The 25,211-nt window shown below is 37.2% G+C and overlaps 1 protein-coding gene across 5 annotated transcripts in view; it reads right to left on the bottom strand.

The window, feature by feature from the left end:
- FNDC3A (fibronectin type III domain containing 3A) overlaps window positions 1–25,211 on the bottom strand; it is a 212,450-nt gene that overhangs the window by 141,561 nt on the left and 45,678 nt on the right. For all 5 annotated transcript variants that reach the window (XM_027771819.1, XM_027771818.1, XM_027771816.1 and 2 more), the window contains one exon: window positions 15,706–15,781. In XM_027771819.1, coding sequence (XP_027627620.1) covers window positions 15,706–15,781 — 76 coding nt within the window. The remainder of the gene's footprint in view (window positions 1–15,705; window positions 15,782–25,211) is intronic.

Genomic DNA, 25,211 nt, shown 5'->3' with positions numbered 1-25,211 from the left:
TCTATCCTGTTGGGATTCTGGGCACATATGTACACTTGCCTGGTGTTTTTTTTTCCAAGCCACTGGAGCCAGGATTCAAACTCTATAGCCAGTCATGTGGAATCTAGTTCCCTTAATCACCAGGTATAAGGCCGGCCCTTTTTTGTTTTTTCAAAAGTTTGATTGTAATGTGTGATTATATCCAAGTATGCTTACAACGTGTGATTATATCTTAATGTAGGTCTCTTTAAATATACCTTAATGAGTTTGCTGAGCTTCTGGTTTATATTCATGTCTTTTGTTAAATCTGGGGAGTTTTCAGCCATTATTTCTTCAAATATTCTCTCTGCATCTTCTCTTTTTCTTACTCCCACAAAGCATGTTGGTCCACTCAAAGATGACTCGCAGGTCTCATGGCTCTATTCACTTTTCTTTAATCTTCTTTCTTTCTGTCCTGCAGACACACTAATTTCCATATTTACTACTGGGTTTTCAGGAAAAGTCATGACATATTTTTCTATATAAAGATGCATCATGACTTTCCCTGACAAACCAATTATTTTCAAGTTCACTGATTTTTTTCTTCTGTCTGTTCAAATTTGCCGTTGAGGCCCTCCAGTGAATTTTGTTTTTACTTGTATCTTTCAACTCTAAAATTAATTTTTATGTTTTTTTAGTCTTTCTAACTCTTTATTAAATATCAACAAATGTTACTTAACCACTTTTAATCCATCATTTTCTTGACTTTTTCTACATCTTTCTTTAGTTTTCTGAGCATCTTTAAGACAGTTCTAAGGTCTAGTAAATATGTTATCAGGTATTTTATATTCCTTTTAATGTTTCCTTTTCTATTTCCTTGTATGCCTTGTGATCTTTTTTGTGTTATTGCTGAAAACTGGGTATATGAATCTAAAAATGTAATAACTCTGGAAATCAAGATTCTTCCCCTTCCCCAGTTTGCTGTTTTTGTTATTGTTCTTTTTTCTTTTTTTCCCTTTTGGCTGTTATAGGCTCTTTCTGTGACAAGGATTAGCCTGAGATGCAAATTTAAGGTTTTCCCTGGTCTTTTCTGAACCTGTGCCATTCTCTGGGCATGTATGATCACTTTCTAATTTTCCATGTATATGCAGTGGTTTGTGAATGTCCTAGTCTTTAATGTCTGGGTCCCAGAAAGGGGGAAAAATAAAATTCAGGTAGAGAAAAAGCATAGTGGCTCTTCAAACCTCTTGGAAGTTACTTTAGCCACAAGGAGAAAGGCTCACAACAGGAAGAGGCGCAGGTGCAGTAACATGGCTGCACACCACTTTTCCACACCTCTGTGATAAAGAGTAGCAGTCAGCAATTAGCATAGATTCTCGGTATTTGGTGGTTAGAGTCCTTTTTTGCTCACTCTGGCTCCTGAAAGCTGTGTCCAAGTTGTCCAGGAAGCACCTGTCAGGGAGTTGGGAGTGGAAGATGGAGAGGCGCTGCTGTGGTCACAGTAGAAATGACTGACATTAACCATAGTTTACTACTGCCCTGGAAGTGGCAAGCCTTCAGCAGATTCTAGACTTCCAAAATAGGGTCACCAGACAGATTCTGCCAGTACAATTGAAGTATAGGTGTGGGCACAAATTCTTGGTGCTTCTTAGTCAGCCACCTTTCCAGTGCTGTCTTGAAAGTGTTTATTTTTGTAACCAACCTATTTTTATTAGTCTGTGGCATCTATTACTCTCTAGTATTTGTTTTTTCCTTCTTTCTCACTAATAATCCCCTGAATATTTTTAACTCCTAAATTTTAGTTGGACATATAGCCATCTCAACTAAAGATATTTCTTAGCTAGAAGTGATCAAATAAGCTAGGGCCAATGAAAATGTAAGGGGAAGCGATCTATGTAATCTTCAGGTTATATCCTTAAAAAAAAAAAAAAAGAATACACCTCTTTTTCTTCTTTTCCATTCTATCTCAGACATGGGCATGGTGGTAAGCCATCTCTGACCATGTAGATGAAGACAATATCCTACAGATGGTAGGCTAAGACAGAAGTAACTTAGGTCACCTGTATTAGCTATGGAGCAGAGACTCCATAGCTACCTATGGACTATAATTTACAAGAGAAAAAAGTTTACGTTATTTGTCTTTCATTTTCTATAGCTGTGGAACAATTGCAGACTTAGTGGTTTAAACAAAATACCCATCATCAGCTCACAGTCATGTAATTCACAAGTCTGGCACCGTGTGACTTGCTTTTCTGCTCAAGGTCACACAAATCTTTCAACACAAGGTTGAAGTTAAAGTTATCAGGTAGGGTGTATTCTGATGTGGAATTCGGAGGCTTCTTCCACTTACATGGTTGTGGCAGAATTCAGTCTTGCAATTCTAAATTCTAGGTCCCCATTTCCTTACTGGCTGTCACAGTGAGTTCCAGTAGCCCACCCTTATTCCTTTGCCATGTGGCCCTTTCCATTTCAAATTCTGCAAAGAAATTGTGCCACCTGTTGAGTTCCATCTCATGTTTCAAATCGTTCTTCCACAAGAGCCCTGCCCCTAGTTAGGGCTTACTTGATTAGGTGAACTTTACCCTAAACCTTTCTTAAAAATCAGCTGTACCATATAATATAGCCCAATCATGGAAATAAAAATCATCATAGTCACAATCCTAGGGTGTGTAAAATAGGAGGTTAAGATCTTTGAAAGCATCTTATTATTCTGTCTACCATATTATTTAAGCTCTGGCTTTAGGTTTCTGCCTTTTTTTTTTTTTTTTTGTAAAAAAGAAAAATATTAAATCTTTCTTAAAATTGTAGAAGATACATAATAAAACTTAACTTACCATTTTGACCATTTAAAAAAAAATGGTAGGTATTTGTTACAGGGTATGTGCACTCACCAGAGAGACAAACAGAGGCAGAATAAATCTGTCTGTGTGTGTGGGGGTGATGGCCATGCCACAACCTGATTTCTTCCATTCTCCTCAAGGGATTTTGGGCACAAATGCACTCACGCCTGGAGCTTGAGTTTCAAGCCTTCAGGTCGAGGACTCAAAAGGCGTCGGCCATATCTGAGTCCAGCAATGTAACCATTATGCCATCTGCTGGTCCCTCGTTTTAACCATTTTTAAGTGTACTGTTTGGTATTAAGGACATTTACATATCATACAACCAATACCACCAACCATTTCCAAAACTTTTTTCATCTTGTAAAAGTAAAACTCTGTACTAATTTAAAAACCAAACATTTCAAGGACACAAAAGTGGGAAATTACATGTTGGTGATAATATGTTATGATAATATCTTTAACTGGACTAATATACAGTGTATTCATGCTTGGAAATTTTATTTTTGTATGCTATAATGATATACAGTGATGGACAACTGTATAAAAACAGTACTAAAAACTGTTAGTTTAAAATCTACTTAAAATAAAGATCTTCTATAGTTCCTTTTTTACTTTTGGCTCTATTTAAAACATTCAAATTCATGGATTTTTTTTGCCTCTAAACTGATCTAATCTTTCCATTTTCTTTTATTCTAAGTCAATCTGCTTTCCTAGCTCCTTCCTTTTTTAATTCATATTTACCCTTAATGAGTGGCATCTTTCCTAAAATGGTCACCAGAAAGGGAGAGACAGCTGCACCCTGAATATTTTATATTCAATATTTCTTCCTATTTAATAAGATGGTATTTTATGAGGTCAGTTCAAAAGAAGGCTTAGATCTTGATATGTTTATTTCATTTAGTAACTTTAAGAAATGTTATAATCCTGGATGCTTATAAACACTTACTGAAAAACTATTCACACATTCATATTTCTGAGTCATAATTTCCTTTGACATCACTCATTAAAAATTTTTAATGAGACTTTTGTCACTTATTTTAATAACACCCACTAAAATGGCTTGGACTTTAATGGTGATATTTTATTCATGAGATTCATGAAGACTTGATGACAGTCTAATTTGCCTATATTTTCCTTTTTATATAAATGTTGCAAGTTTATCTAAGTTATAACATAGTTTCTCTTGAAAAGTAGCATTTAATAGCTTTCAGCGACAACCTAGGATTATACAATATATTACACAATGTACTCAGGATGAGTCATTCAATAACACTGAAATGGCATGAATTTATGAATGGGTGGTCTGTTATAATTCATTTTCACAAGACTCATTAATATCTCAAAACTAGTATTTTGAGTTACTGTAATGAAATATATGTTTTCATCTTAGAAGAGGAAGTGTAAAGAACAGCTTTTAAAGTATAATAATGTGACTTATACCAGTATGAAAAAGATAGTTTTCCATGTTTAAATAATTTTCTAAGGGCAGTTAGGATTTTCTAAATAATATATATAGGGCATACGTCCCTGTATTTTAGTTTGCTAATTTATAAGAAAAGTAAATAATGCTTACTTATATGAGAATGAGAATCATCTATATATTGTTTTTATTTGAGTTACTTATAATTTCAGTAGAAGTTAACTTAGTTAAGTTCAGTCAGATTTGTGGTAATAGGAAGAAGTCAGTTGGCAAAAGGTAATCAGTGGTCTTATAAAAAATTCTTCGGATATGTATCTCATTATTAAAATAAATTTAAATAAAATTAGCATAGTTATAAATACATAAAAATTTGGGAACAGGTGGAAACTTGCAGAATCTAAGTGCTTTAGTCCATCCTCGTTTCAGTATGTGCAAAACAGTGGTCAAAAATTTGAATAATCTACCCAAGGCTATAGAATCATGGCATTTCAGACCTGGGAAGAACCTTAGAAATCATCAATTTGAACCATCCCCTCAAAATAAATGAAATAGCCTTTATAATATCATCACCAAGTAAAGAGTTAGCAAATACATTACCACCTACAAAGATGAATAGGAAACTGATCACTCCTAACTCACTTATTTTTAGAAGTTTCTTTCCTTCTTCTGAAAGAGAGCACATGAGAGAAAGACAGAAAGGCACCCCCTAACAGTGTCTTCAAGCTGCTAACCATCGTCAGTCTCAACTGATCAAGAGCATGTGCCTGGTATGTTCAGAGCGGTCCTGGTATGTTAAACCAGTTTCCTTTTGTATGTTGGGCCACTGTCACTGTTGTGCCTGGCTATTGCATGGCCCTCTTTGAAACTATTTGACAGCTCTGTTTATTATAAACTCTTCTTCATGCTGAGCTAATCTGCTTTCCTAAAACTCGACCCAATGGTTCTATAACACAGGACAACTTACTTCCAGACCTGTGCCTTTAATAATGCACCATTAATTCATTCGCATATTTCATTATTTCTTTGAAGTTTTATTGTTGGATTTATTTATTTATTTATTTATTTATTTATTTTGAGAGGTTTTTGCTATTGGGCACATGCGCTTGCCAGAGACAGAGAGACCGAAAGCGAGAAATCACCCCCCAGGGGGATGGCCACGCCGCAACCCCTTCTCCTCCATTCTCTTCTTGGGATCTTGGGCAAGCACGCACACATGCCTGCCATGAGTTTAAGCCACTGGGTCTGGGACTCGAACCATGGTCAACTACATGGGAGTTCAGCAACACATTCATTACTCTAACTTCTGGTCCCATTATTGTTGGATTTTAAGGAAAAGTTATTTTTGTAATATTTTATACCTCTAATTATAGTAACTATGACAAAAAGTTATAACCATGATAATTAAAAAAAAATAGACATTTAACTTTCCATAAATTTCAGAGGTATTTTAAATATCAAAGCCCTGATGTACATAACAAGACTCACGGGGACTGAGGTGTCTCAGGAATTCCAAGGTATCAGAGCAGATCAGTAAAGTCCTAGTTACACAACTCTCAGTTCCTCTCCCCTCTGCAACAGACAAATCCTAGGAGAAGAGTTTTTTCTTTTTTAAATTTTGTTGGGGGGGGGGCATGTTAGAGAGAGTGAAAGAAAGAGGAAGAGAAGAGGAAAGAGATGAGAAAGCACCCCCAGGGGATGCTCCTTCATTTCTCATTCCTTTTGGGATTTGGGGCATGTATATACATGCACCTGGAATATTCTTCAAGCCTCTGGGTCCAGGACTTGAACCATATTGAAGAAGACTCTGCAGCAGCTGGCCAGGTAGAATCCAGATGCCTTAACCATCACACCACAGGCTGGCCCGGGAGAAGAGAACTTTAATTAGACCTTATGAACATAAAAGGATTCTGACCAGAACACAGAAAAGGAAAGAGGGAGCTCCAATTTTTTCAGGGCAAAGAGCTTCCTCTAAGGTAAAGGAATTGAGACTTATGTGATACAGATCAGGACTTAAAAGTATTTAAGAAAATGCTGCATTTCTTACGGACCTCAAAGTCATCTGCCTATGTCTTGGTTACTTGCTAAAAATACTCTTCAAGGGAGATGGCAAACATGAAAGAGCTAATTGTGTAAGGAAGGATTAATAATGTAGCTACGCTCACCAGGATCCCAGAACAAATAGAAAGGGAGAAAATAGTACTTACTGATTGGACAAACCTTCCCCTACCTTCCAAAACTCTGAAATGAAAAGAAGAATCAGAATCAGGTACCTGAGGAGATAAGGCGAGATCAGAAAAGCAATAATGAGCAGTGGCAGTAGTGAAGAAAAGAAAAATGGGAACAGAGAAGCTGCCAATAACCACCCAGGAGCAACCGTACTAGCTGCTTCTTGAATGAGGAAGCAGTAGTGGTAAGAAGGACCAAATAAGCCCCCACTGGCAGAGCAGAAAGTCACAGCAGCATCAACGAGAAAACATCAGTAACTGCAGAGAAGCTTGCCTGAACCACCAGGAACCAAAAGGGAAGCAAGTGGACTTAGAAGTGGAACTTGATGTCACACTGACTCTACTGGGTGAAAGGGCTCACGATCAGCATGCTCTGGGATTAGGAATTAGATTCGTAGTTTCTGTAAGGAAGGTGAGGTATGAAGAGCCAAAGGTGGTACCCCTTAGGAAAATTGAAATCACATTGAGACTTTCTCTACAAGAGTCCAATCATAAGACAATAAGCAAAAATCCAGGATTTAAAATCACGTTGACACCTTTTCTATACATGAATCAATCATAAGAAAAGAGGTAGAAATCCCAGATTTCTGATCAAATGATCAATATCTAGGTAAATATGCCTATTTACATATTTAAATAGTAAATTTCTATGTAACTATACAATCTTAACTGGTGCTCATATTGAAGAAGACTCTGCAGCACTAAAATATCCCCAAATATTCAAAGTATTTTTGGCAAACAAGTATATCAACATACTTAAAAATATTTTAGTAATTCATTTTAACATATTATCAGGATGTCTACCAAGTAAAGGCATTATAACATATTAAGAGAATGTCTACTAAGTAAAAGGCATTATTCTAGTGCAGAGAATCAGAGATAAAAAGAAATTATTTTTCTTGGTAAAGAAAACAAAATGCAAGCTAATATTCCTTGAATACTTTAGATAAGTAAGTTTTTAAAAAAAGAATAATTTTATTCAACTTTATTTATTTATTTAAATTTGGCCAGAGAGGGACAGAGTGAAAGCACAAGCAACGAGGGGGTTGTGGGAATGAGAAAGCGAGCTGCTAGGTCCAGGACCTCTATGCCTCTATGCTCTCTGGGTTTCCTCTCTTGGGACAATCCCAGTTTGTTAATACTTCTTTCAAGCATATTAAAGGGATACTATCAAACCAGTATAAACTTACATTTCTATTTCAGTGGTCCAAGATCTCATGTTTTCTCTTTTGTAGATAGAATTCAAGAGATTATTAATATTTAGCTCTAGTTCTGTTAAAATAAGCAAGTCTATTTCATAAAGTTAAGTTTTCCTTTCTTGCACTGTAGTGAACACTGTATCCTATGTAGTTGACCGTGGTTCAAGTCCCAGAACCGGCACTTAAAACTCAAGCTGGGTGCACATGTGTGCGTGCCCAAAATCTCCAGAGAATGGAGGAGAAGGGATTGTGACATAGCCATTCTCCCTGGGGAGTGATTTCTTACTTTCTGTCTCCCCAGTGAGTGTGCATGTCCCATAGCTAAAAAAAGAAAGAAAGAAAGAAAGAAAGAAAGAAAGAAAGAAAGAAAGAAAGAAAGAAAGAAAGAAAGAAAGAAAATACCGGGTGCATGTGTGTGCATGCCCAAAAATCCCAAGAGGAAAATGGAGAAGAAGGGATTGTGGTGTGCCCATTCCCTCTGAGAGGTGAATTCTCATTTCCCCATCTCTATTACTTTCTCTGTCTCTGGCAGATGCATGCATCCTATAGACTAAAAAACAAAACAAAACAAAACCCCAACTCAGAAAGAGAGTCCTAGGGGATGAAGTCCTAGATAACACAAGAGACAAAGCTGTAGGCTGGCAATGTCTGGTCATCAAATTTTATTTTATCTTCCTCAAAAGATATAAAAGAATGTCAAGTAAGCTTGAGGAGGTAGAGCACTTGCTTATTCATTTTCCCCTCTTAATTAATTATGAATGAATGAATAGATGAAGAATATAAGGTCCTCATTTTTGCTGCCATGCGACAGTAGAAGCCAAGTTTTAAAAAAAATTACTGTAATTAGACCTGGCTAATCCACAATCAATATAATTAGAGACTGTATATCTAATATAGGTCTTGGGTTCTATGGTTCCACAACAATATTAAAAGGTATGGTCCAATAATAATTTCTATGACAAAATTATTTTCGAAGTCCTATTTGATTACACACATATTCTATTTACACACACAAATGTAAAATGGGATGTAAAAGTAATGACCAAACTACTTAATATAATCTGACTGTCATAACAGTTAAGTGTCAAAGTCTGAACTCAAGCCCAAACACCATGTGCTTAACTATTAGACTAAAAAAATTAAACAATCATCAATATTTTTGCTATTCTTCTTAAAATACATTATTTGAAGAGGCCAGAGCATGTAAAGACTATTCAGGTATAGCTGGTCTCTAGCTTCCATTTTTCTTTTTAAAACTCTCTCTCTTGCTTGTAGTGGCATGGAACCACACCAAAGTAGAAGTGTCATAACAATGTAAAGCCACTAGATATTTAATAAATTCTTTCTCAATTATTAATTTTGAGATATTATGGAAGAAAAGAGAAGAAGAAAGCCATATTTGCTTCTCAATAAAGAAGATTTTTAGCTAAAATTTTTAGCAACTTAAATTTATTGAACATTCTCTATGTGCTGAGTGCTATGAAAGGAAGCAGGACTATCAACATATGCGAAACTTAATATCTGCCTTAAATTATTTCTGTATGTATATATAGAGAGGAGAGAAACTAGGAACCAGCAGTTGGTGTAATGGCTATGTCACTGGACTCCCGTGTAGTTGACCAGGGTTTGAGTCCTGGGCCCAGTAGCTTAAACTCATGCTGGGTACATGTGCGTGAGTGCCCAAGATCCTGAGAGGAGAATGGAGGAGAAGGGATTGTGGCATGGCCATCCCCCTGGGGGGTGATTTCTCACTTTCTGTTTCTGTCTTTCTGGCAAGTGCATGTGCCTCATAGCAAAACCTCTCAAAAAATAAAAAGAGAGAGAGAGAGGAGAGAGAAGCTGAAGCAAGGACTTCACAGAACAGATAATATCTAAAGAAGGGTACTAAGTTATCACCAGGAAAGTCAGCTCTACCACTTACCGTATATTTTCTATGAAATATGCTTCTATGACTCTCCCAATCATAGAAGATTAAGAATTAAGAAAACTTGTCTAAATCCACATTCTACGTACATCTTCACAAAATAAAACTAAGGCAGTCTTTAGTGCATTTTACGAAGGTTAAAATTAAACCTAGTCAATAAGCTTTAATATTTTTTATGTACAAGTTACCAGGCAAAAAATGACTTAATATCTCTCACCATGCAAGACAATTTGTTGACATACTATCAAAGTACTTCACTGCAAAATATGAAAACATTGAGCTGTCAAAGCAATTCCAAAATACCTTTTAATAGAAAAAAAGCTGAGACAGATTCAAAATAGTATTCTCATTTTAAAAGTAATGACATAGGGCCAGCTAGGTGTCATGGTGGGTAAGGCAGCTGGATCCTGCATGGCCAACTGTGCTGTTTGAGTCCCAGACCTAGTGGCTTAAAAAACACATTGGGCACACGTGCACATGTACCCAAATTCTGAGGACAGAATGGAGGAGAGGGGATTGTGGTATGGTCACCCACCTGTGTGTGGGGGGATGCTTTTTCACTCCCTCCTCCCTGCCCCATTTCTTTACCCAGCAGGCACACACATGCTACAGTAAAAGTTAAAAACAAAAACAAACAAAACCAAAAAAACTCAGTAATGATGTATTTGTGCTGAAACCAATAAAATAATAACTTAAGATGGCAAAAAATGAGATGTGGGTCCAAATCAGTATAAATAAACCTTACCAATGTGCAGAAAGGCAAACTGGCAAGTGGTAAAACAAAGATGTAAGAGTAGTTCAGGTTCCAGAGGGACATGATATAAAGTAAAAAGCTAAGGGGAAGACAGACATCACATCCTGAAGAGGACTCAGAAAGAATGGTATCTGACAATTAGATCATATCAAAAGAACAAAGTTGTTTAACAAATATGTTTAATTCTTTGCAAACATGAATCATAAAATTTAAAAACAAACACCAAAAGGTCCTTGTTTGTGGCTCATGATGATTTATTTCCCCCCATTTTTTCCTTTTCCTTTTTGGAGTAGAAAGAACACAGAAGATTGGCAATGCACTTGAAGTGTTCTAATGAACATTTCTAGATGTCTGCAGTAGGAAGATTTTTGGGTGGACAGGTACCACATATTAATAGCAAGATGTCACTGACCTTTCCAAACTGTAAACTGAATGACAATTTTCCTGTATAAACTTCTTCAATGGCTCTTCCTCACCTTCACAATAAAATTAAAGTTCTCATTGTGCTGAGTCAATCCACTGTATGTTTGTATTTTCAGATTTATCTCCAGTCATATACCGTTTATACAAGTTCTTAGCAATTCTGATCTCTCTGTGGTTATTCAAACAAGTTAAATAATTCTTTCACCTTTTTTTTTTTTTTTTGAGGCATTTTTGCTCTCCAGTGCACTCAACAGAGAAACAGAGAGAGACAGAAAGTGAGAAATCACCACCCACAGGGGATAGTCATGCCTCAATCCCTTCTCCTTCGCACTCCTCTCGGGATTTTGGGCATGAATGCAGATGTGCCTGGTGTGAATTTTAAGCCACTGGGTCCAGGATTCGAACCACAGTCAACTATGTGGGAGTCCAGTGATGTAATCGTTACACTAACTGGTGGTCCCCACTCTGTTGCTTCTGAACACTGCTCCTGCTATCCAAAATGCCTTGAGACTTTTGTCCATCTGGCCTACTCTTATTTTCCTTAAAGACAACTCATGCGTCACTTTCTCCAGGAAGAATTGTTTTCTTACGTAACACTCTTGTGTTACAGTACCCCTCCTTCATACTCCCGTAACACCCTATGCATATCTCTAATGGCTTTTTTTATACCATAACTTAATTGTCACTCTTCCCCTTTTCTTCCCTACTACACTGATGAATGGCAGGAATTGTGTCTCAGTGTTGTTCCAATCTCTAGGAGCTTATGTAGTCTACTCCAGTGATATTTAGCAAAATCAAAGAAAAAACAATTGGCAATCTGTCTCTCTAGGAAGTATGCTATAGTAGAAAATTACTACTATACTCAGTTCGTCCATAACTAGCTGTAACTTGCAGATTCTGAACTTCCAAGAAAATGAGGTGATTATTTAAATTTCTAAGTTCTCTGTGATTTTGCTTCTGTAAGTTTTGACAGCTAATAAAGCTATTTTTAAAAAAAATGGTCTTTAATTCAATCATTAATTTACACTGGAAAAAATCTCAATTCTTTAGGTTTTCTTTTATTAATATAGATTTTCTTTTATTAACATAGTAGCTGTCAGGATAGTTTTCCTCATATGGTGGCCTTTGGATCATAAGGACCTATTTTTCTCTCGGCTTCGCTGGCATGTGATTTTCCTTCCTTGGGACTTTCTCTTTCTCCTTGTTATCAATTGCCTCCACTTCCGTTTCTACTCTCACCTACCTCCAGAACAAGACCAAGAAGAGGTCTGCTGCATGACAGAAACCAGTGATAGAAAAGGAGAAGAAGAGGGAGGATATGAACTCCAGTAGTCATCAGTCTTTTCTTCTTCCTGTCTTTTCTTGCTTGAAGTGAGTGCATGCTGGTTTATACAAAGACTTCAACCTCAGTTCCTCACACCATTACTATTCCTTCCACATATACCTAACTTGTAATTTTGGATGGACAAAAAGAGAAACAAAGAGGGCAGAGCCTTTTTACTTTCTGTCTGGTTCTCTTTATCCATTCCTGTATTTTAAGACACACTGGCCAGTAATTTTAACGCAGAGTCTTTACTCTTACAATATGTCACATAGAGACAGGAGTTTCTGTCACAGAAGTGGATAAAAATGTCATCACATGGTAGTTATTTCCCACTGTTAGGATACTGTTAGTACTACAGTACTATATTTAACTATAAATTAGATAAGCCTCTCTGATCCTGACTGAAAGAGACACGGACATATACAATCAATTTATGACTTATAGTGAGGGAAAGTTTTAAGATTACAGTTACAAATTAACTTTTGAAATATAAGCTACTTAAAATCAGAGTCTGTTTATCCAACTGTGATGAGTAATTTTTGTACCTTATTTTATTGAGAGGCTTTTTGCTATTGGGCACATGTTCTCATCAAAGAGACAGAAAGCGAGAAGTCATCCCCTCTCCCCAGGGGGGATGGCCATGCTGCAATCCCTTCTCCTCCATTCTTCTATCGGGATCTTGGGCACACACCGGCACAAGGCATTTTTTTTTTTTTTGAGAGGTTTTTCGCTATAGGGCGTGTGCGCTCGCCAGACAAAACAGAGAGAGACATAGAGACAGAAAGTAAGAAATCACCCCCCAGGGGGGATGGTCACGCCGCAATCCCTTCTCCTCCATTCTCCTATCGGGATCTTGGGCACACATGCACACGCACCTGGCGTGAATTATAAGCCACCGGGTCCGGGACGCGAACCGCAGTCAACTACGTGGGAGTCCAGTGACATAGCCATTACGCTAACTGCTGGTTCCCAAGGCATACGTTTTAAGTTGCCGAGTCCAAGACTTGAACCACAGTCAACTATGGGGGAGTCCAGCAACATAACCATTACACCATCTGCTAGTCCCGATTTCTGTATTTTAAGTCACACTAAAATAGAAATGAGTATCTTTATCTGCAAATGTCTTTGAAAAGATCAAGGCTGTGTTAATTAAAACATTGCCATTAGAAGTAATATTTACTGAAGAAAATTTAATAAAAGATATACAAATAAACCTGAGATATATACAGCATTGGAAACTTACATTCTATGAGGTATATAATATAAAATTGAAATTACTTTTATGGAAACCTGACACTTAAAGACAGGCAAAGTTTTGGGACTGGCAGATGGCATAGTGGTTTCAGTGCTGAACTCCCACATGGCTGACCGTGGTTTGAGTCCCAGATCAGGTGGCTTGCTTCCTTCCTTTCTTTCTCTGGTGAGCGCATGTGCTCTATAGCAAATTAAAATAGTAATAAAAAAATAAAAATTGAAAAAAAGAAAACCGGCAAAGTTTATTATATTGCTTTTAAATTCCACTGCCTACTTTCTTTTAAGTCAGTAACACATGGACTCTTCCTATTTTTGAAGTTACTGTATCTGCTTCACAATGATTCAAATTGGAGACATTTCTGCTGCTAAGATACACAAGATTAAAAGTTTTTAAAAAATAATTGTTTTATTTAACTTTATTTATTTATTCATTTATTTTATTTTGACCAGAGAGGGACAGAGCAAGAAAGCGAGCAAGAGAGTGAAAGCAAGAGAGAGAGAGAAAGAGAATGTAAGAAAGCAAGCTGCCAGGTCCAGGAATAGAACCATGGTTGACCATGTCCAAGTCAAAGCCTTTAACCACCATGCCACTTACCAGCCCCAAGACTGAAAGTTGCAATTTTATTATCAAGCTAAATTACTTCTCTGGAAAGAGGTGTATTAAATAGATTAGACAGTCAGATGAAGTGGGGGAAAAGAAGAGTATCATAAGTCCTGTTGGCCCTGGGACGGTCTTAGTTTACACCAGTTGTGCTGGAGTAATTGCTAGGGCCTTTTCACTCTTAGAAGTATCCTAGTCTGCATGATGATAAAATGCATGGTCACCCTACTTCAAATGCACTTTTTAAATTAAAACAACAACTATTAGTTAGGTACTCAGTATACATAAAACCAAGAATTGAAGGGGATACAAAGAAATTAAAAAATGGTTATCTGTCCTCAAAGTGCTTAGAACTCAGTTGGAAAGAAAACAAACATTTCAAGTTAAACAATACAAAATTTAAATAACTTTTAAAATACCACTAGAAGAAATACTATAAGACAACACGTAGTTAATTGACAAACGAACAGTACAGTAATTGGTATTATGAGGTTTCAAAAGAGATGGGGATCAATTTCCATTAACAGTAACACCACAGTATTCACAATTCTCATTCACTGCTTGCCTTTAATGTGCTAGGACTGGTTTAGAGCATATTACATGCATATTACTTAGCCCTCACAATTATCATATGAGGTGTATTCTTATTGATGAAGCAGAGAAATGTGTATTTTTGGGAATGGAAATTTTATTGATGAAAAATGTACTTACAGAGGTTAATCAATATGTGCAAGATCATACTAGCTAGTAAGCGGCAGAGTTGGGATTTAAATCCAGATTTTCTCCATAATCCCAAAGCCTGGGACCATTTTATTGCGCTTATTTTTATATATGATGGTAGTTCTCAAACTGGAGGCAATTTTACCCCCCTACCCCTGAGGATATCCAGTGATATCTGAAGATATTTATGTTTCTCATAACTGGGGGAGGAGGGATGGGTAGATAGAGGGGATAGAGGTCAAGATTCTACTAAAAATCCTATAGCCCACGGGACAGACCCCCATAGCAAAGAATTACCTGGCCCAAATGTTAATAGTGCTAAGGGAATGTTCACTAAAGGCAGACTACAAAAAACTTGTAAAATGTAGGATCTGAGGCCAGTCTTGAAGCATTGACAGGACTTGAATAGGCTGGGGTGGTGAATTCCAGAAAAGTAAAACAGCACAGGTAGCATGAGACAGATTTGAGAGACTGTGAATAAGCCAATTTAGAAAGTTTGAAAGGTGAGGCTAGCAGGTGCTGTGGTGGTTAAGGTACTGAACTCCCACATAGCTGACTACAGTTAGAGTCCTGGACTTGGCAGCTTGAAACTCACACCAGGCAACGTGAGCATACATGCCCAAAATCCCAGGAGAAGAATGGAGGAGAAGGGACTGTTGTGTGGCCATCCCCCAGGGGGTGATTTCTTGTTTCCCCTCTCACTGTCTTTCTCTCTCACCAGTGAGCACACATGTCCTATGGCAAAAACCTTCAAAGAACAAAAAAAGTTAAAAGGAAGCAATACTGAAGAGGAAGTGGAAACAAAACTGGACACTTGTTCTTTTTGAAAGGCTAAGGAACCTGGACTAAACTTGCTGAAGATTTTTAAGTAGGGAAGTGACATCAAAACTGTAATATTGTAAAATTAATCAAGAAATTGAAACAAAGACAAAAATTAGGATGGCACTACAATAGTTAAACAAAAAGGTATTCAGAGTTCAGTGAAAAAAGAAGAAACCATAAGCATATACACTTATAAATGTGTCTTTTTTTATCTCAAATGATAATATATCACAGTTCTTACCTGTAATACATTGAAACTGTCCATCTTCTCTTCTTATTGTAAATGCTTCCCCTGGATTGACTTGTACCAGAATAACCTTAAAATAAGGGAAGAAGTATTAGTCAAAACACCGTAAGAGCAAATCAGTATATAAAAACACTAAATGTTGCTAGTAGGAGAGCAAACATGAACTGTATATATAACCTTATAAAACTGGGGAAGAAATTGGGGATTTCACATTTATAATGTGAGACTGTTAAAAAAGGAATTAATTCACTTTTAAGCCAAAAGTAAAGGGAATAGGCAAAGAAGATAGTGACAAACTATTATGGGAAAGTCAGTAAACTTCACTCTGAAACAAAGATACAGTCGAATCACAGAATATTCAATTATCTATGTGACTTCATTCAATTGCTAAGTATTGTGCTTTCCTAAAGTATAAATCAACAGAGCACAGACTGGTTGAATATTACTTGGAACATGACATTTTAGGTTTGTATGAGAATGTGTTAAAACATTCTCACTATTTTAAGTAGTTTTTTTTTTTTTTAATTATAAAGGTAATACATACTAAAGTTATGACACTGGAAAAATAGAAAACTGAAAAAAAATCTAAAATTGTTCTATTATATTGTAAGATAAGCAGTGTTACCATTCTGAATAATTTCTTAAGTCTTGTTCTGCACAAGATCTATCCCTCCCCTAAATTTGGGATATACCATATTCAATTCTGTATCTTTTTTTTAGTTTTATATTATAAAAAAATTTCTATGTTATTACTGAAAGTATGCCATCCAATGAATGATATGTAATTTACTTGCTCATTCCCTTAATGTAAAGAATTTAGGCAGTTTTCACTTTTGCATTATAAACAATGTTTAAGTGAGCATTTTAGTACATAGTTTTCCCCTCCCTATAGGGAAGGGAAATATAATTAATATTATTTCCTTATGACAGGTCCCCAGAAATAAAATTATTGGGAAATAGTTTTAACAACTTCAAGCAGTGTAATTTCAAATTTCTGACGATGCACGCACCTCAATTATTATTGTTCTTGTTCAAACATTTCTTTGATATTGACTGGTGACAAGTGCTCTGACAGAAGTAAAATGCTACTGGAGCTCATAAAATTAATTATCTACATTGGTCTATTCCCTGAGCATGTGTGTACATTTTGATGTATCTATGTGTTTAATGGCTTTCTACAGAAACTGAAAGCAAAATTTTAGCTGAGCCCTGAAGACTGAGTAGGAATTAGGTATGTAAGTGTGAAGGCCCTTCAGGCAAACCTCAAGAATTGTAAATGTCAGGACCAGCAGTTGGTGTAATGCCTATGTTGCTGGACTCCCACGTAGTCGACCGCGGTTTGCGTCTCGGACCCGGTGGCTTAAACTCACACCGGGCGCGTGGGTGTGCGTGCCCAAGATCACGAGGAGAATGGAGGAGAAGGGATTGCGACGTGGCCATCCCCCATGGGGGTGTTTTCTCGCTTTCTGTCTCTCTGTCTCTCTCTGTCTGTCTGGCAAGTGCACACACCCTATAGCAAAAAAAAAGAATTGTAAATGTCAAGTTGTATAGTTCTACATGGTTGGGGGAGGTAGGGATAGGGAAACAAAAAGCTTCAGGAACAAATACAATGAGAGATAGATGGAAGCCATGTTATGAAGGAACTTGTGAACCATTTTAAGGGTGATGAAGAGTTATACTTAAGTAGCGTAGTGTCATGAGGATGGATTAACAAAGTATAGCAACTAAGCATACCAACAAGGCCTATTAGCAGGCTATGGCAGTCTTCTGGGTCAGCAGGCCCAAACCTTTTTTGGCACCAGGGACTGGTTTTGTTGAAGACCATTTTTTCACAGATTGGAGTGTGGGGGAATGGTTTCAAGAAGATTCAAATGCATCACATTTATTATGCACTTTATTTTTATTGCTATTATATGGTAATATATAATTAAATAATTATACAACTCACCATAATGCATAATCACTGGGAGCCCTGAGTTTGTTTTCATGCAACCAGAGGGTTCCATCTGGGGGCTCCTATGAGAATCTAATGCTACCACTGATCTAAGAGGAGGCAGAGCTTAGGCAGTAAGGTGAGCAATAGGGAGAGGCTGTACATACACATGAGGCTTTGCTCACTCGCACAGCTTACCTTGGCTGTGTGGCCCAGTTCCTATGAGGCCATGGAACAGTACTGGTTTGTGGCCTGGGGGTTGGGGACCCTTGATCTAGGTAGGTTTCTTTTAAGGCATTAATTTCTACTTCAAATTTTTTATAAAATAACTATTTTATTTAACTTATTTATTTAGTTTAATTTGACCAGAGAGGGACAGAGCAAGAGAGAGAGAGAGAGAGAGAGGGAAAGTGAAAAAGAGAGAGAGAGAGAGAAAGAAAGAAAGAAGGGCAGTCGCCAGGTTCAGTACTTGCAGATGCTGAGGTTATCAAGACAAAATGCCAAACTCACAGGTAATATGCTAATAAAGAGAAGGAAATAGAGGAAAACTAGAGAGAATCAGGAAATGCAAAAAAACCTGCTTTACTGTTAATAGCTTGTGGACAAATAAAAAATAATTAAAGGAATATAAAATATGGGCACATCATTTTACATACCCTTGAAGAATAAAGAAACATTACAATTAAAATCTACAAATAGGCCCAGCCTCTGAGGTACAGTTGGTTGCATGCCAAACTGTGGAGCTGGAAGCCACATGCCAGATGACCTGGCCCAGTTGGCCTGAAACAGGCACGTGCACATATACCCAGGATCCTGGCAAGGTGGAGGACTGCAGGAAGGGGATTATGGTGTGATCAGGCTTTGTGGAGGGGGCTTCTCTCTCCTTTTACTAAGAATATAACCTTTGCAGTATCTCAGCTCTGGGTCTTCAAACTGCTTCACACTCAATAGCTAGATATAATTTGGGCAAATCATTTAAGTCTCTGTTTCCTAATCTGAAAAATAAGATTAATAATAATGATTATATCATGTTGAAGAATTAAGAGAACATATATATATATATAAAGCACACAATATAGTGTGACATATATGGTAAGCACCAATAAATGAAGCGTATTATAGCCAAAATTACTTTTTTCCAGATTGTCTTGAGAGCAGTTCAGAAGTCACAAATGAAAAAAAAAAGTCTTACTTTATGCTCTTGTCTCTAACTCAAAATCTTATGTATTAGATGTACTCCAAATGACTTTGTTTTAATAATCTAAAATGAATATGCCTTTTATACGATTTTCATAGGTATACATAATTAAGCATTTTCCTATTCACCTAACCAGGTCTACCACCACAAACTAATAGAACTCTCAAAAAATGAGGCTCTTGGGACCAGCAGTTAGCGTAATGGCTATGTTGCTGGACTCCCACGTAGTTGGCTGCGGTTCGAGTCCCGGACCCGGTGGCTTAAAACTCACGACGGGCGCGTGTGTGTGCGAGCCCAAGATCCCGAGAGAATGGAGGAGGAGGGATTGCGGCGTGGCCATCCCCCCCTGGGGGATGATTTCTCGCTTTCTGTCTCTCTGTCTCTCTCTGTCTGGTGAGTACACACGCCCTATAGCAAAAACTTCTCCCCCAAAAAAGAAAAAATAGCATATCCACTATATCCTTTCACAATGCCTGATAATATAGTGCTGTGCAGTAAGCAAGAACTGTTCAGAGTAACTGGGTTAAACCCTGTAGATTACGTATCAAGTAATAGTTGTACTGTGGAGTTCTTATACTTTTTTTTTTAATTGCCAGAGGGAACATGTGCTTGCCAGAAAGAGGGAGTGATCAAGAAAAGCAATACTTTTTACTCCATTTCTCCAGTGCTCTGGGATCTGGAATACATACATACACACATCTGCAAAGTTTTCCAAGCCATTAGGCCTGGAAATTGAACTGTAGCCAGCCATGAGAGGTCTCGTTTCCTATGTACAGGGCTTAAGTGCTGTGCTACAGGACCGGCCCATATACTATGGCATTTCATAAGATAATAATTCCTGTAATGAAATCATTAACTATAAAATAGGAAAAAGGAATAAAAGCAACAGGATACATACAAAATATACCCTAATATTAAGTTTAAAAAGATGATAAATAGGTCTATATAAAAATTATAATAAAATGTCCAGGGAAACAGTAGGAGGTAAAATTTATTCATTTATATAAAAATCACTTCTCAGGGGATGACAGGTGGTGTGGTGGTTAAGGGTACTGGACTCCCACATGGCTGACTTTGGTTCGAGTCCTGGACCTGGTGGCTAGCTTTCTCATTTTCTTTCTCTCTCACTCACTCACTCTGTCTCTCTGGTCAAATTTAAATAAATAAATAAAGTTAATAGAATAATTCCTAAAAAAAAAAAAAAAAACCATTTTCTGAACACCCATTGTGTGAAATATGCTCTTGTAAGTTTTGTGAATACCAAAAAGCAAAATAAATTGCAACCTAAGGCCTCAAGAAGGTCACAGTCCAGTGAGGGAGTCAGACAAGTTACTCAGCTAAGTAACTGCACAGTATAATAAATGGTATGAACAACATATTTATAGGCATCCACTCAGCCCAGGCTTAGAAGGGAAAATTCCTAGAGAGAGATGATTAACTACAATTCAGAAGAACAAATAGGAGAGAAAATGATAAAGGGAGAGAGCATTTCAAAGAGAGATCACACACACTACGCAAATAGTCATGAGGGTGGATTAGAACATGATCATTTGAATGCGGGGAGGTAATGTGGTATAGATAAGGCTTACACTAGTTTGAGAAATGCAATAGAAATAGGTAAGACTGGAAAGATAAGCAGGGGATAGATCATGAATATCAGGCGAAATTGTTCAATCTTTAACCTGTAGGTGTAGTTACTAAATAGGGAAAGGTTGTATCCAAATTTCATCTTCATCTCAACCTGTTTAAAAAAAAAATCTCAAACCTACAAAAAAATGCAAGAAGTTCAATGAATACCCATATACTGTGAAATTATTCACCAATTAGTATGTTGCTAAATTGTTTAAAAGTATCTGAGTGGTATGCAGTTCAATCACTTGGTTAAGGTGGTATCTGTTTTATTTCCCTTTAGAAGTAACAATCAGTCAATAGGGTGTTACCCTGTGAATATCCTATTCTCTAATAACTTTTCACTCAATGGTTTTGTTGTGGACAATATATGTTGCAGGATGGCTTCTGTGGTGAGATCCAGGTTCTTGCTGTTTCAGACTAAGAACTGGACGAAACAAACCAATAGTGAAAAAGGAAAGGTAGTTTATTAAGTTAAAGTGAAAGTATACTCCTGAGTGACAGAAGCGGGCCTGAGCAGACAGAGAAAGAATGGCTCAAAATGCCCTGCCAGTTACCTTCTGCAAAGTTCATAATTTTTAAATCTAAGTTATGCTGGTTGATCATTAACTGGGCCCACTGTTCTCATCTCACTGGATCCATCAAACGTAACTGGGCTGACTGACTCATCTCATTGGCTCTATCAAATGTGGCTTAATCAGCTAGACATCGCTCACTAATCTCCTGCTTACATTATGTTGGGTTGGACAGATGCTCCAGCCCCCTTACCCACTTCCATTTTCTAGCTTTCTCCTGCCTCAGTTTCAGCAATTATTATTACTAAGTCAGTTATTAACATGGTGACTGTAAAATGATGATTTAAAAAACAATTCTTTCTACATTTATTATTTAGCAGTTTTCTACCATGAAGTCTTCTTTTCTATGTTCTTTCACAAACTGAAGAAAAAGACTAGATATCCAGTTAAAACTGGGCAAGTCTGGGTCAGCAGATACAGTACTGGTTAAGGCAATGGCCTCCCATATAGCTGACTGCAGTTCGAGTCTTAGATCTGGTGGCTTGAAACTTAGGCCAAGTGCATGTGTGTGCATACCCCAAATCCTCAGAGGACAATGTAGGAGAAGGGACTGTGGCATGGCCATCTTCTCTGGGGGCTGATTTCTCACTTTCTCTCTCTCTCTGGGGAGCACATGTACCCTAAAGCAAAAATCTCTCTAAAGAAAAAAAGAAAGAAAGAAAGGAAGAGAGAAAGAAAGAAAGGAAAAAAAGGAAAGAAGGGAGGGAAATTGGGCGAATGGGGGCCAGCAGGTGGCATGGTGGTTGGGGGTACTGGATTTCCATTTGGCTGACTGCGGTTGGATTCCTGGACCTAGTGGCTTGCTTTCTCACTTTGCCTCTCTGGTCAAATTAAAGAAATAATAATAACAAATGTAGTTAAATAAATAAATTATTATTAAAAATAAATTGAACAAATACCTTAAGAAAATCTCTCTCCAAAGATGGTCACAAGCACATGAATAGATGCTCAATATAATTAGTCATTAGGGAAATGCACATCTAAACCAGAAAATACTACTTTAGGCCCACTAGACAGCTATAATAATAAAAACAATAGGATAATAAGCAAGAAGGTAGAGAGGTTGAAACCCTTATATATTATTAGTAGGCATGCAAAATGGTACAGCCACAGTGGAAGGGTATGACTGTGTCTCAAAAAGTTAAACAGAACAATCCAACAAGTCTACTCCCAAAAGAAGTGAAAACAGGTACTCAAATGAATACATGAACATTTATAGGCAGCACTATTCTCCAGTGGCCATCACCATTTGAATGGATAATAAATTTATAACATAGTCATATAACAGAATGTTATGTACTCATGAAAAGTAATGAAGCATTAATAACATACTAAATACATGGATGGACCTCTAAAACATTATGCAAAAAAAGTCAGCCAAAAAAGCATCAGATATTATGTATTTCTTCATATGAAAACCCCAAAATAAGTAAATTCAGAAGGATTACAGAAGGCAGACTCGTGGTAATCAGGGGCTTGGAGGTGGGAAGAACCTGCAGGTAACATTTACTATGTAACATTTTTGGGGGTAATGAAAGTATTTTGGAACTACTGGGTCATCTGAAAAGTCATGATTGTTTTTTCAAGTTTTTCTATGCAAAAATGCATCATGACCTTTCTAACGATCCAACAGAGATGATGGTTACAATACATTATGAATTCACCAAGTGAGTTATACACTTTAATATAGTTAATTTTATGTTACATGGATTTCACCTCAATAAAGACATGAATAGCTATAGGGATGGATTATAACATTTTTAAAAGAATTATTTTATTTTATATTATCATTATTATTATTTTCAATTTGCTATAGGGCATCTGTACTCATCAGAGACACAGAGAGAGATGGACAGACAGACAGACAGACACAGAGAAAGTGAGAAAGCAGGCCACTAGGTCCAGGATTCGAGCCACAGTCAGCCATATGGGAGTCCAGCATCTCAACCACTATACCACCTGCTAGCCCCTAAAACATTAATTTTTAAAAGATTCCATAAGTCTATATTGACATGATAAAAATGAGTAAAATGTTCTAAATTTTTTTCTTTTTTTTGGAGAGGTTTTCGCTATAGGGCGCGTGCGCTCGCCAGAGAGACAGAGAGACAGAAAGCGAGAAATCACCCCTCAGGGGGGATGGTCACGCCGCAATCCCTTCTCCTCCATTCTCCTCTCGGGATCTTGGGCATGCACGCACACGTGCCCGGCATGAGTTCTAAGTCACTGGGTCCGGGACGCGAACCGCGGTCGACTACGTGGGAGTCCAGCGACGTAGCCATTACGCTAACTGCTGGTTCCCTAAATTTTTAAATGTCTAAAGACATAAAAAAGGAACTGAAAACACAACTAGAAAAACAATGACACCAATTTAAGAAAAACTGGTAACTGCATGAAACAAAAAAAATGGTCACTGAAGTTAAAAACAAACAAAACAAGGAACTAATTAAACAGCATAATAAATCCTGATAGAAAATACTGATAAACTGAATAAGCGAATCAAAAGAAAATACTAACATGCTACATAGAAAGCTAGAGATGTGAAATACAAAAAGAAGGACAAGAGTATAGGATGAGAATGTTCAAAATACATTTTAATAGGAGTTGTAGGAGGAGAAAACATAACAATGGGAAAAAGGCTATATTTAAAGACAAAATAGCTAAGACTTCCCATAGAGACTACTGACATTAATTTCCAAAACCAAGAAACACGTGTGTATATGAATTAAGAAATCAAAATCCACTCCTAGATACACTGTAGTGAACTGTACAACACCAAAAACAAAAGATCTTATAAGCATCTAGAGAGAAAAATACACATTACGTATAAAGGAATATAATTAAAACGACAATCTTAACTCCAACAGTAAAATACAGTCTATTTTAAATCCATTTTTATTTATTTACTTTTCATTATTTTATATCCTTGAGGGGTACAGTATCACACAGATTCTATGTCCAATGATCTTAGCAGTGAGGCTGTTTTGGAATTTGGCTTGAACCATGCCATTGTTTCTTTTTTTTGAATTTTTTGCCTTAAGGCATGTGCATTTGCTGGAGAGAGAGACAGAGACAGACAGACAGAGAGAGAAAGCAAGAAATCACACCCCTCACACGCCCGAAGAGGGATGCCTAGATGGTGTAGTGATTGCGTCGCTGGACTCCCACATGGCTGTGGTTCGAGTCCCAGACCTGGTAGCTTCAAAGTCATGCCAGGTGTGTGTGTGTGTATGCCCTAGATCCCGAGAGGAGAATGGAGAAGAAGGGACTGCCTTGCGGCCATTCCCCCTGGGGGGTGATTTTTCACTTTCTGTCTCTGTCTCTTTTTGTCTTTCTGGCGAATGCATGTGTCCTATAGCAAAAACCTCTCCAAAAAAAATTAAAAATTGTCAGGTGGAACCAGGTGGCAGCATAATAGTAATACAACTGAACCCATGTGGGGAAGGTCCTGGGGACACTGGGACCTCCCTGAGTGCACTACACATGGCAGCCCATGATTCTAGATAGCTGAAATAGGCGGGGGCAGGGGGAGGCAGTGGTGGCATGGAGACCATGTTGGGATATCTGTATCTATCCATTTTTTTCTCTCTCTCTTTCTATCTTAAGTAATACATGAAATAAACTTAGAAAATAGAAATAAATCCAAACATATTAGTAACAACATAAACCAAATTTGCTTATTTTAAAAAAGGAAGAAAATAAAATTGGATTAAATAAGTTACAAGGAGAGAGCTGCTACCACAGCATAGTGGTTGAGTGCTATGTGGAGGAAAACAGATTACATATGACTGAATACGGTTTGAATCTCAGCTCTGGCAACCTGAAAAGCACTGTATAGTTGTGACCAGGATTGTGACAGGAAAGAGAAATGAAAGAAAGGAGACTGGAATCAAAAGGACCCATGGGGGGGATGAGGAAGTGTTCTCTTCTCTCTCTCTGATACATGTATATGCCCTCTGACATAAAAAAATAAATAAATTAGAGGGATAAAATTCCAAACACATTATTATGGCAGGCTATTTCAATGCTGATCTCCACAACTAACAGAAGTAGCAGACAAAAAACTATTAAGGTCATTGAATATCTGAGCAACACAATTAATAAGCTTGATCTAATACTATGAAAAGAATACTGTACTTAAAAATGAAAATCATAATATACACTCTTT

The sequence above is a fragment of the Tupaia chinensis genome, unplaced genomic scaffold (assembly GCF_000334495.1).
Source record: "Tupaia chinensis unplaced genomic scaffold, TupChi_1.0 Scaffold000037_17, whole genome shotgun sequence".
NCBI lineage: Eukaryota > Metazoa > Chordata > Mammalia > Scandentia > Tupaiidae > Tupaia > Tupaia belangeri.
The sequence above is the reverse complement of the archived record's forward strand: the minus strand, read 5'-3'. Positions and strand labels throughout refer to the sequence as shown.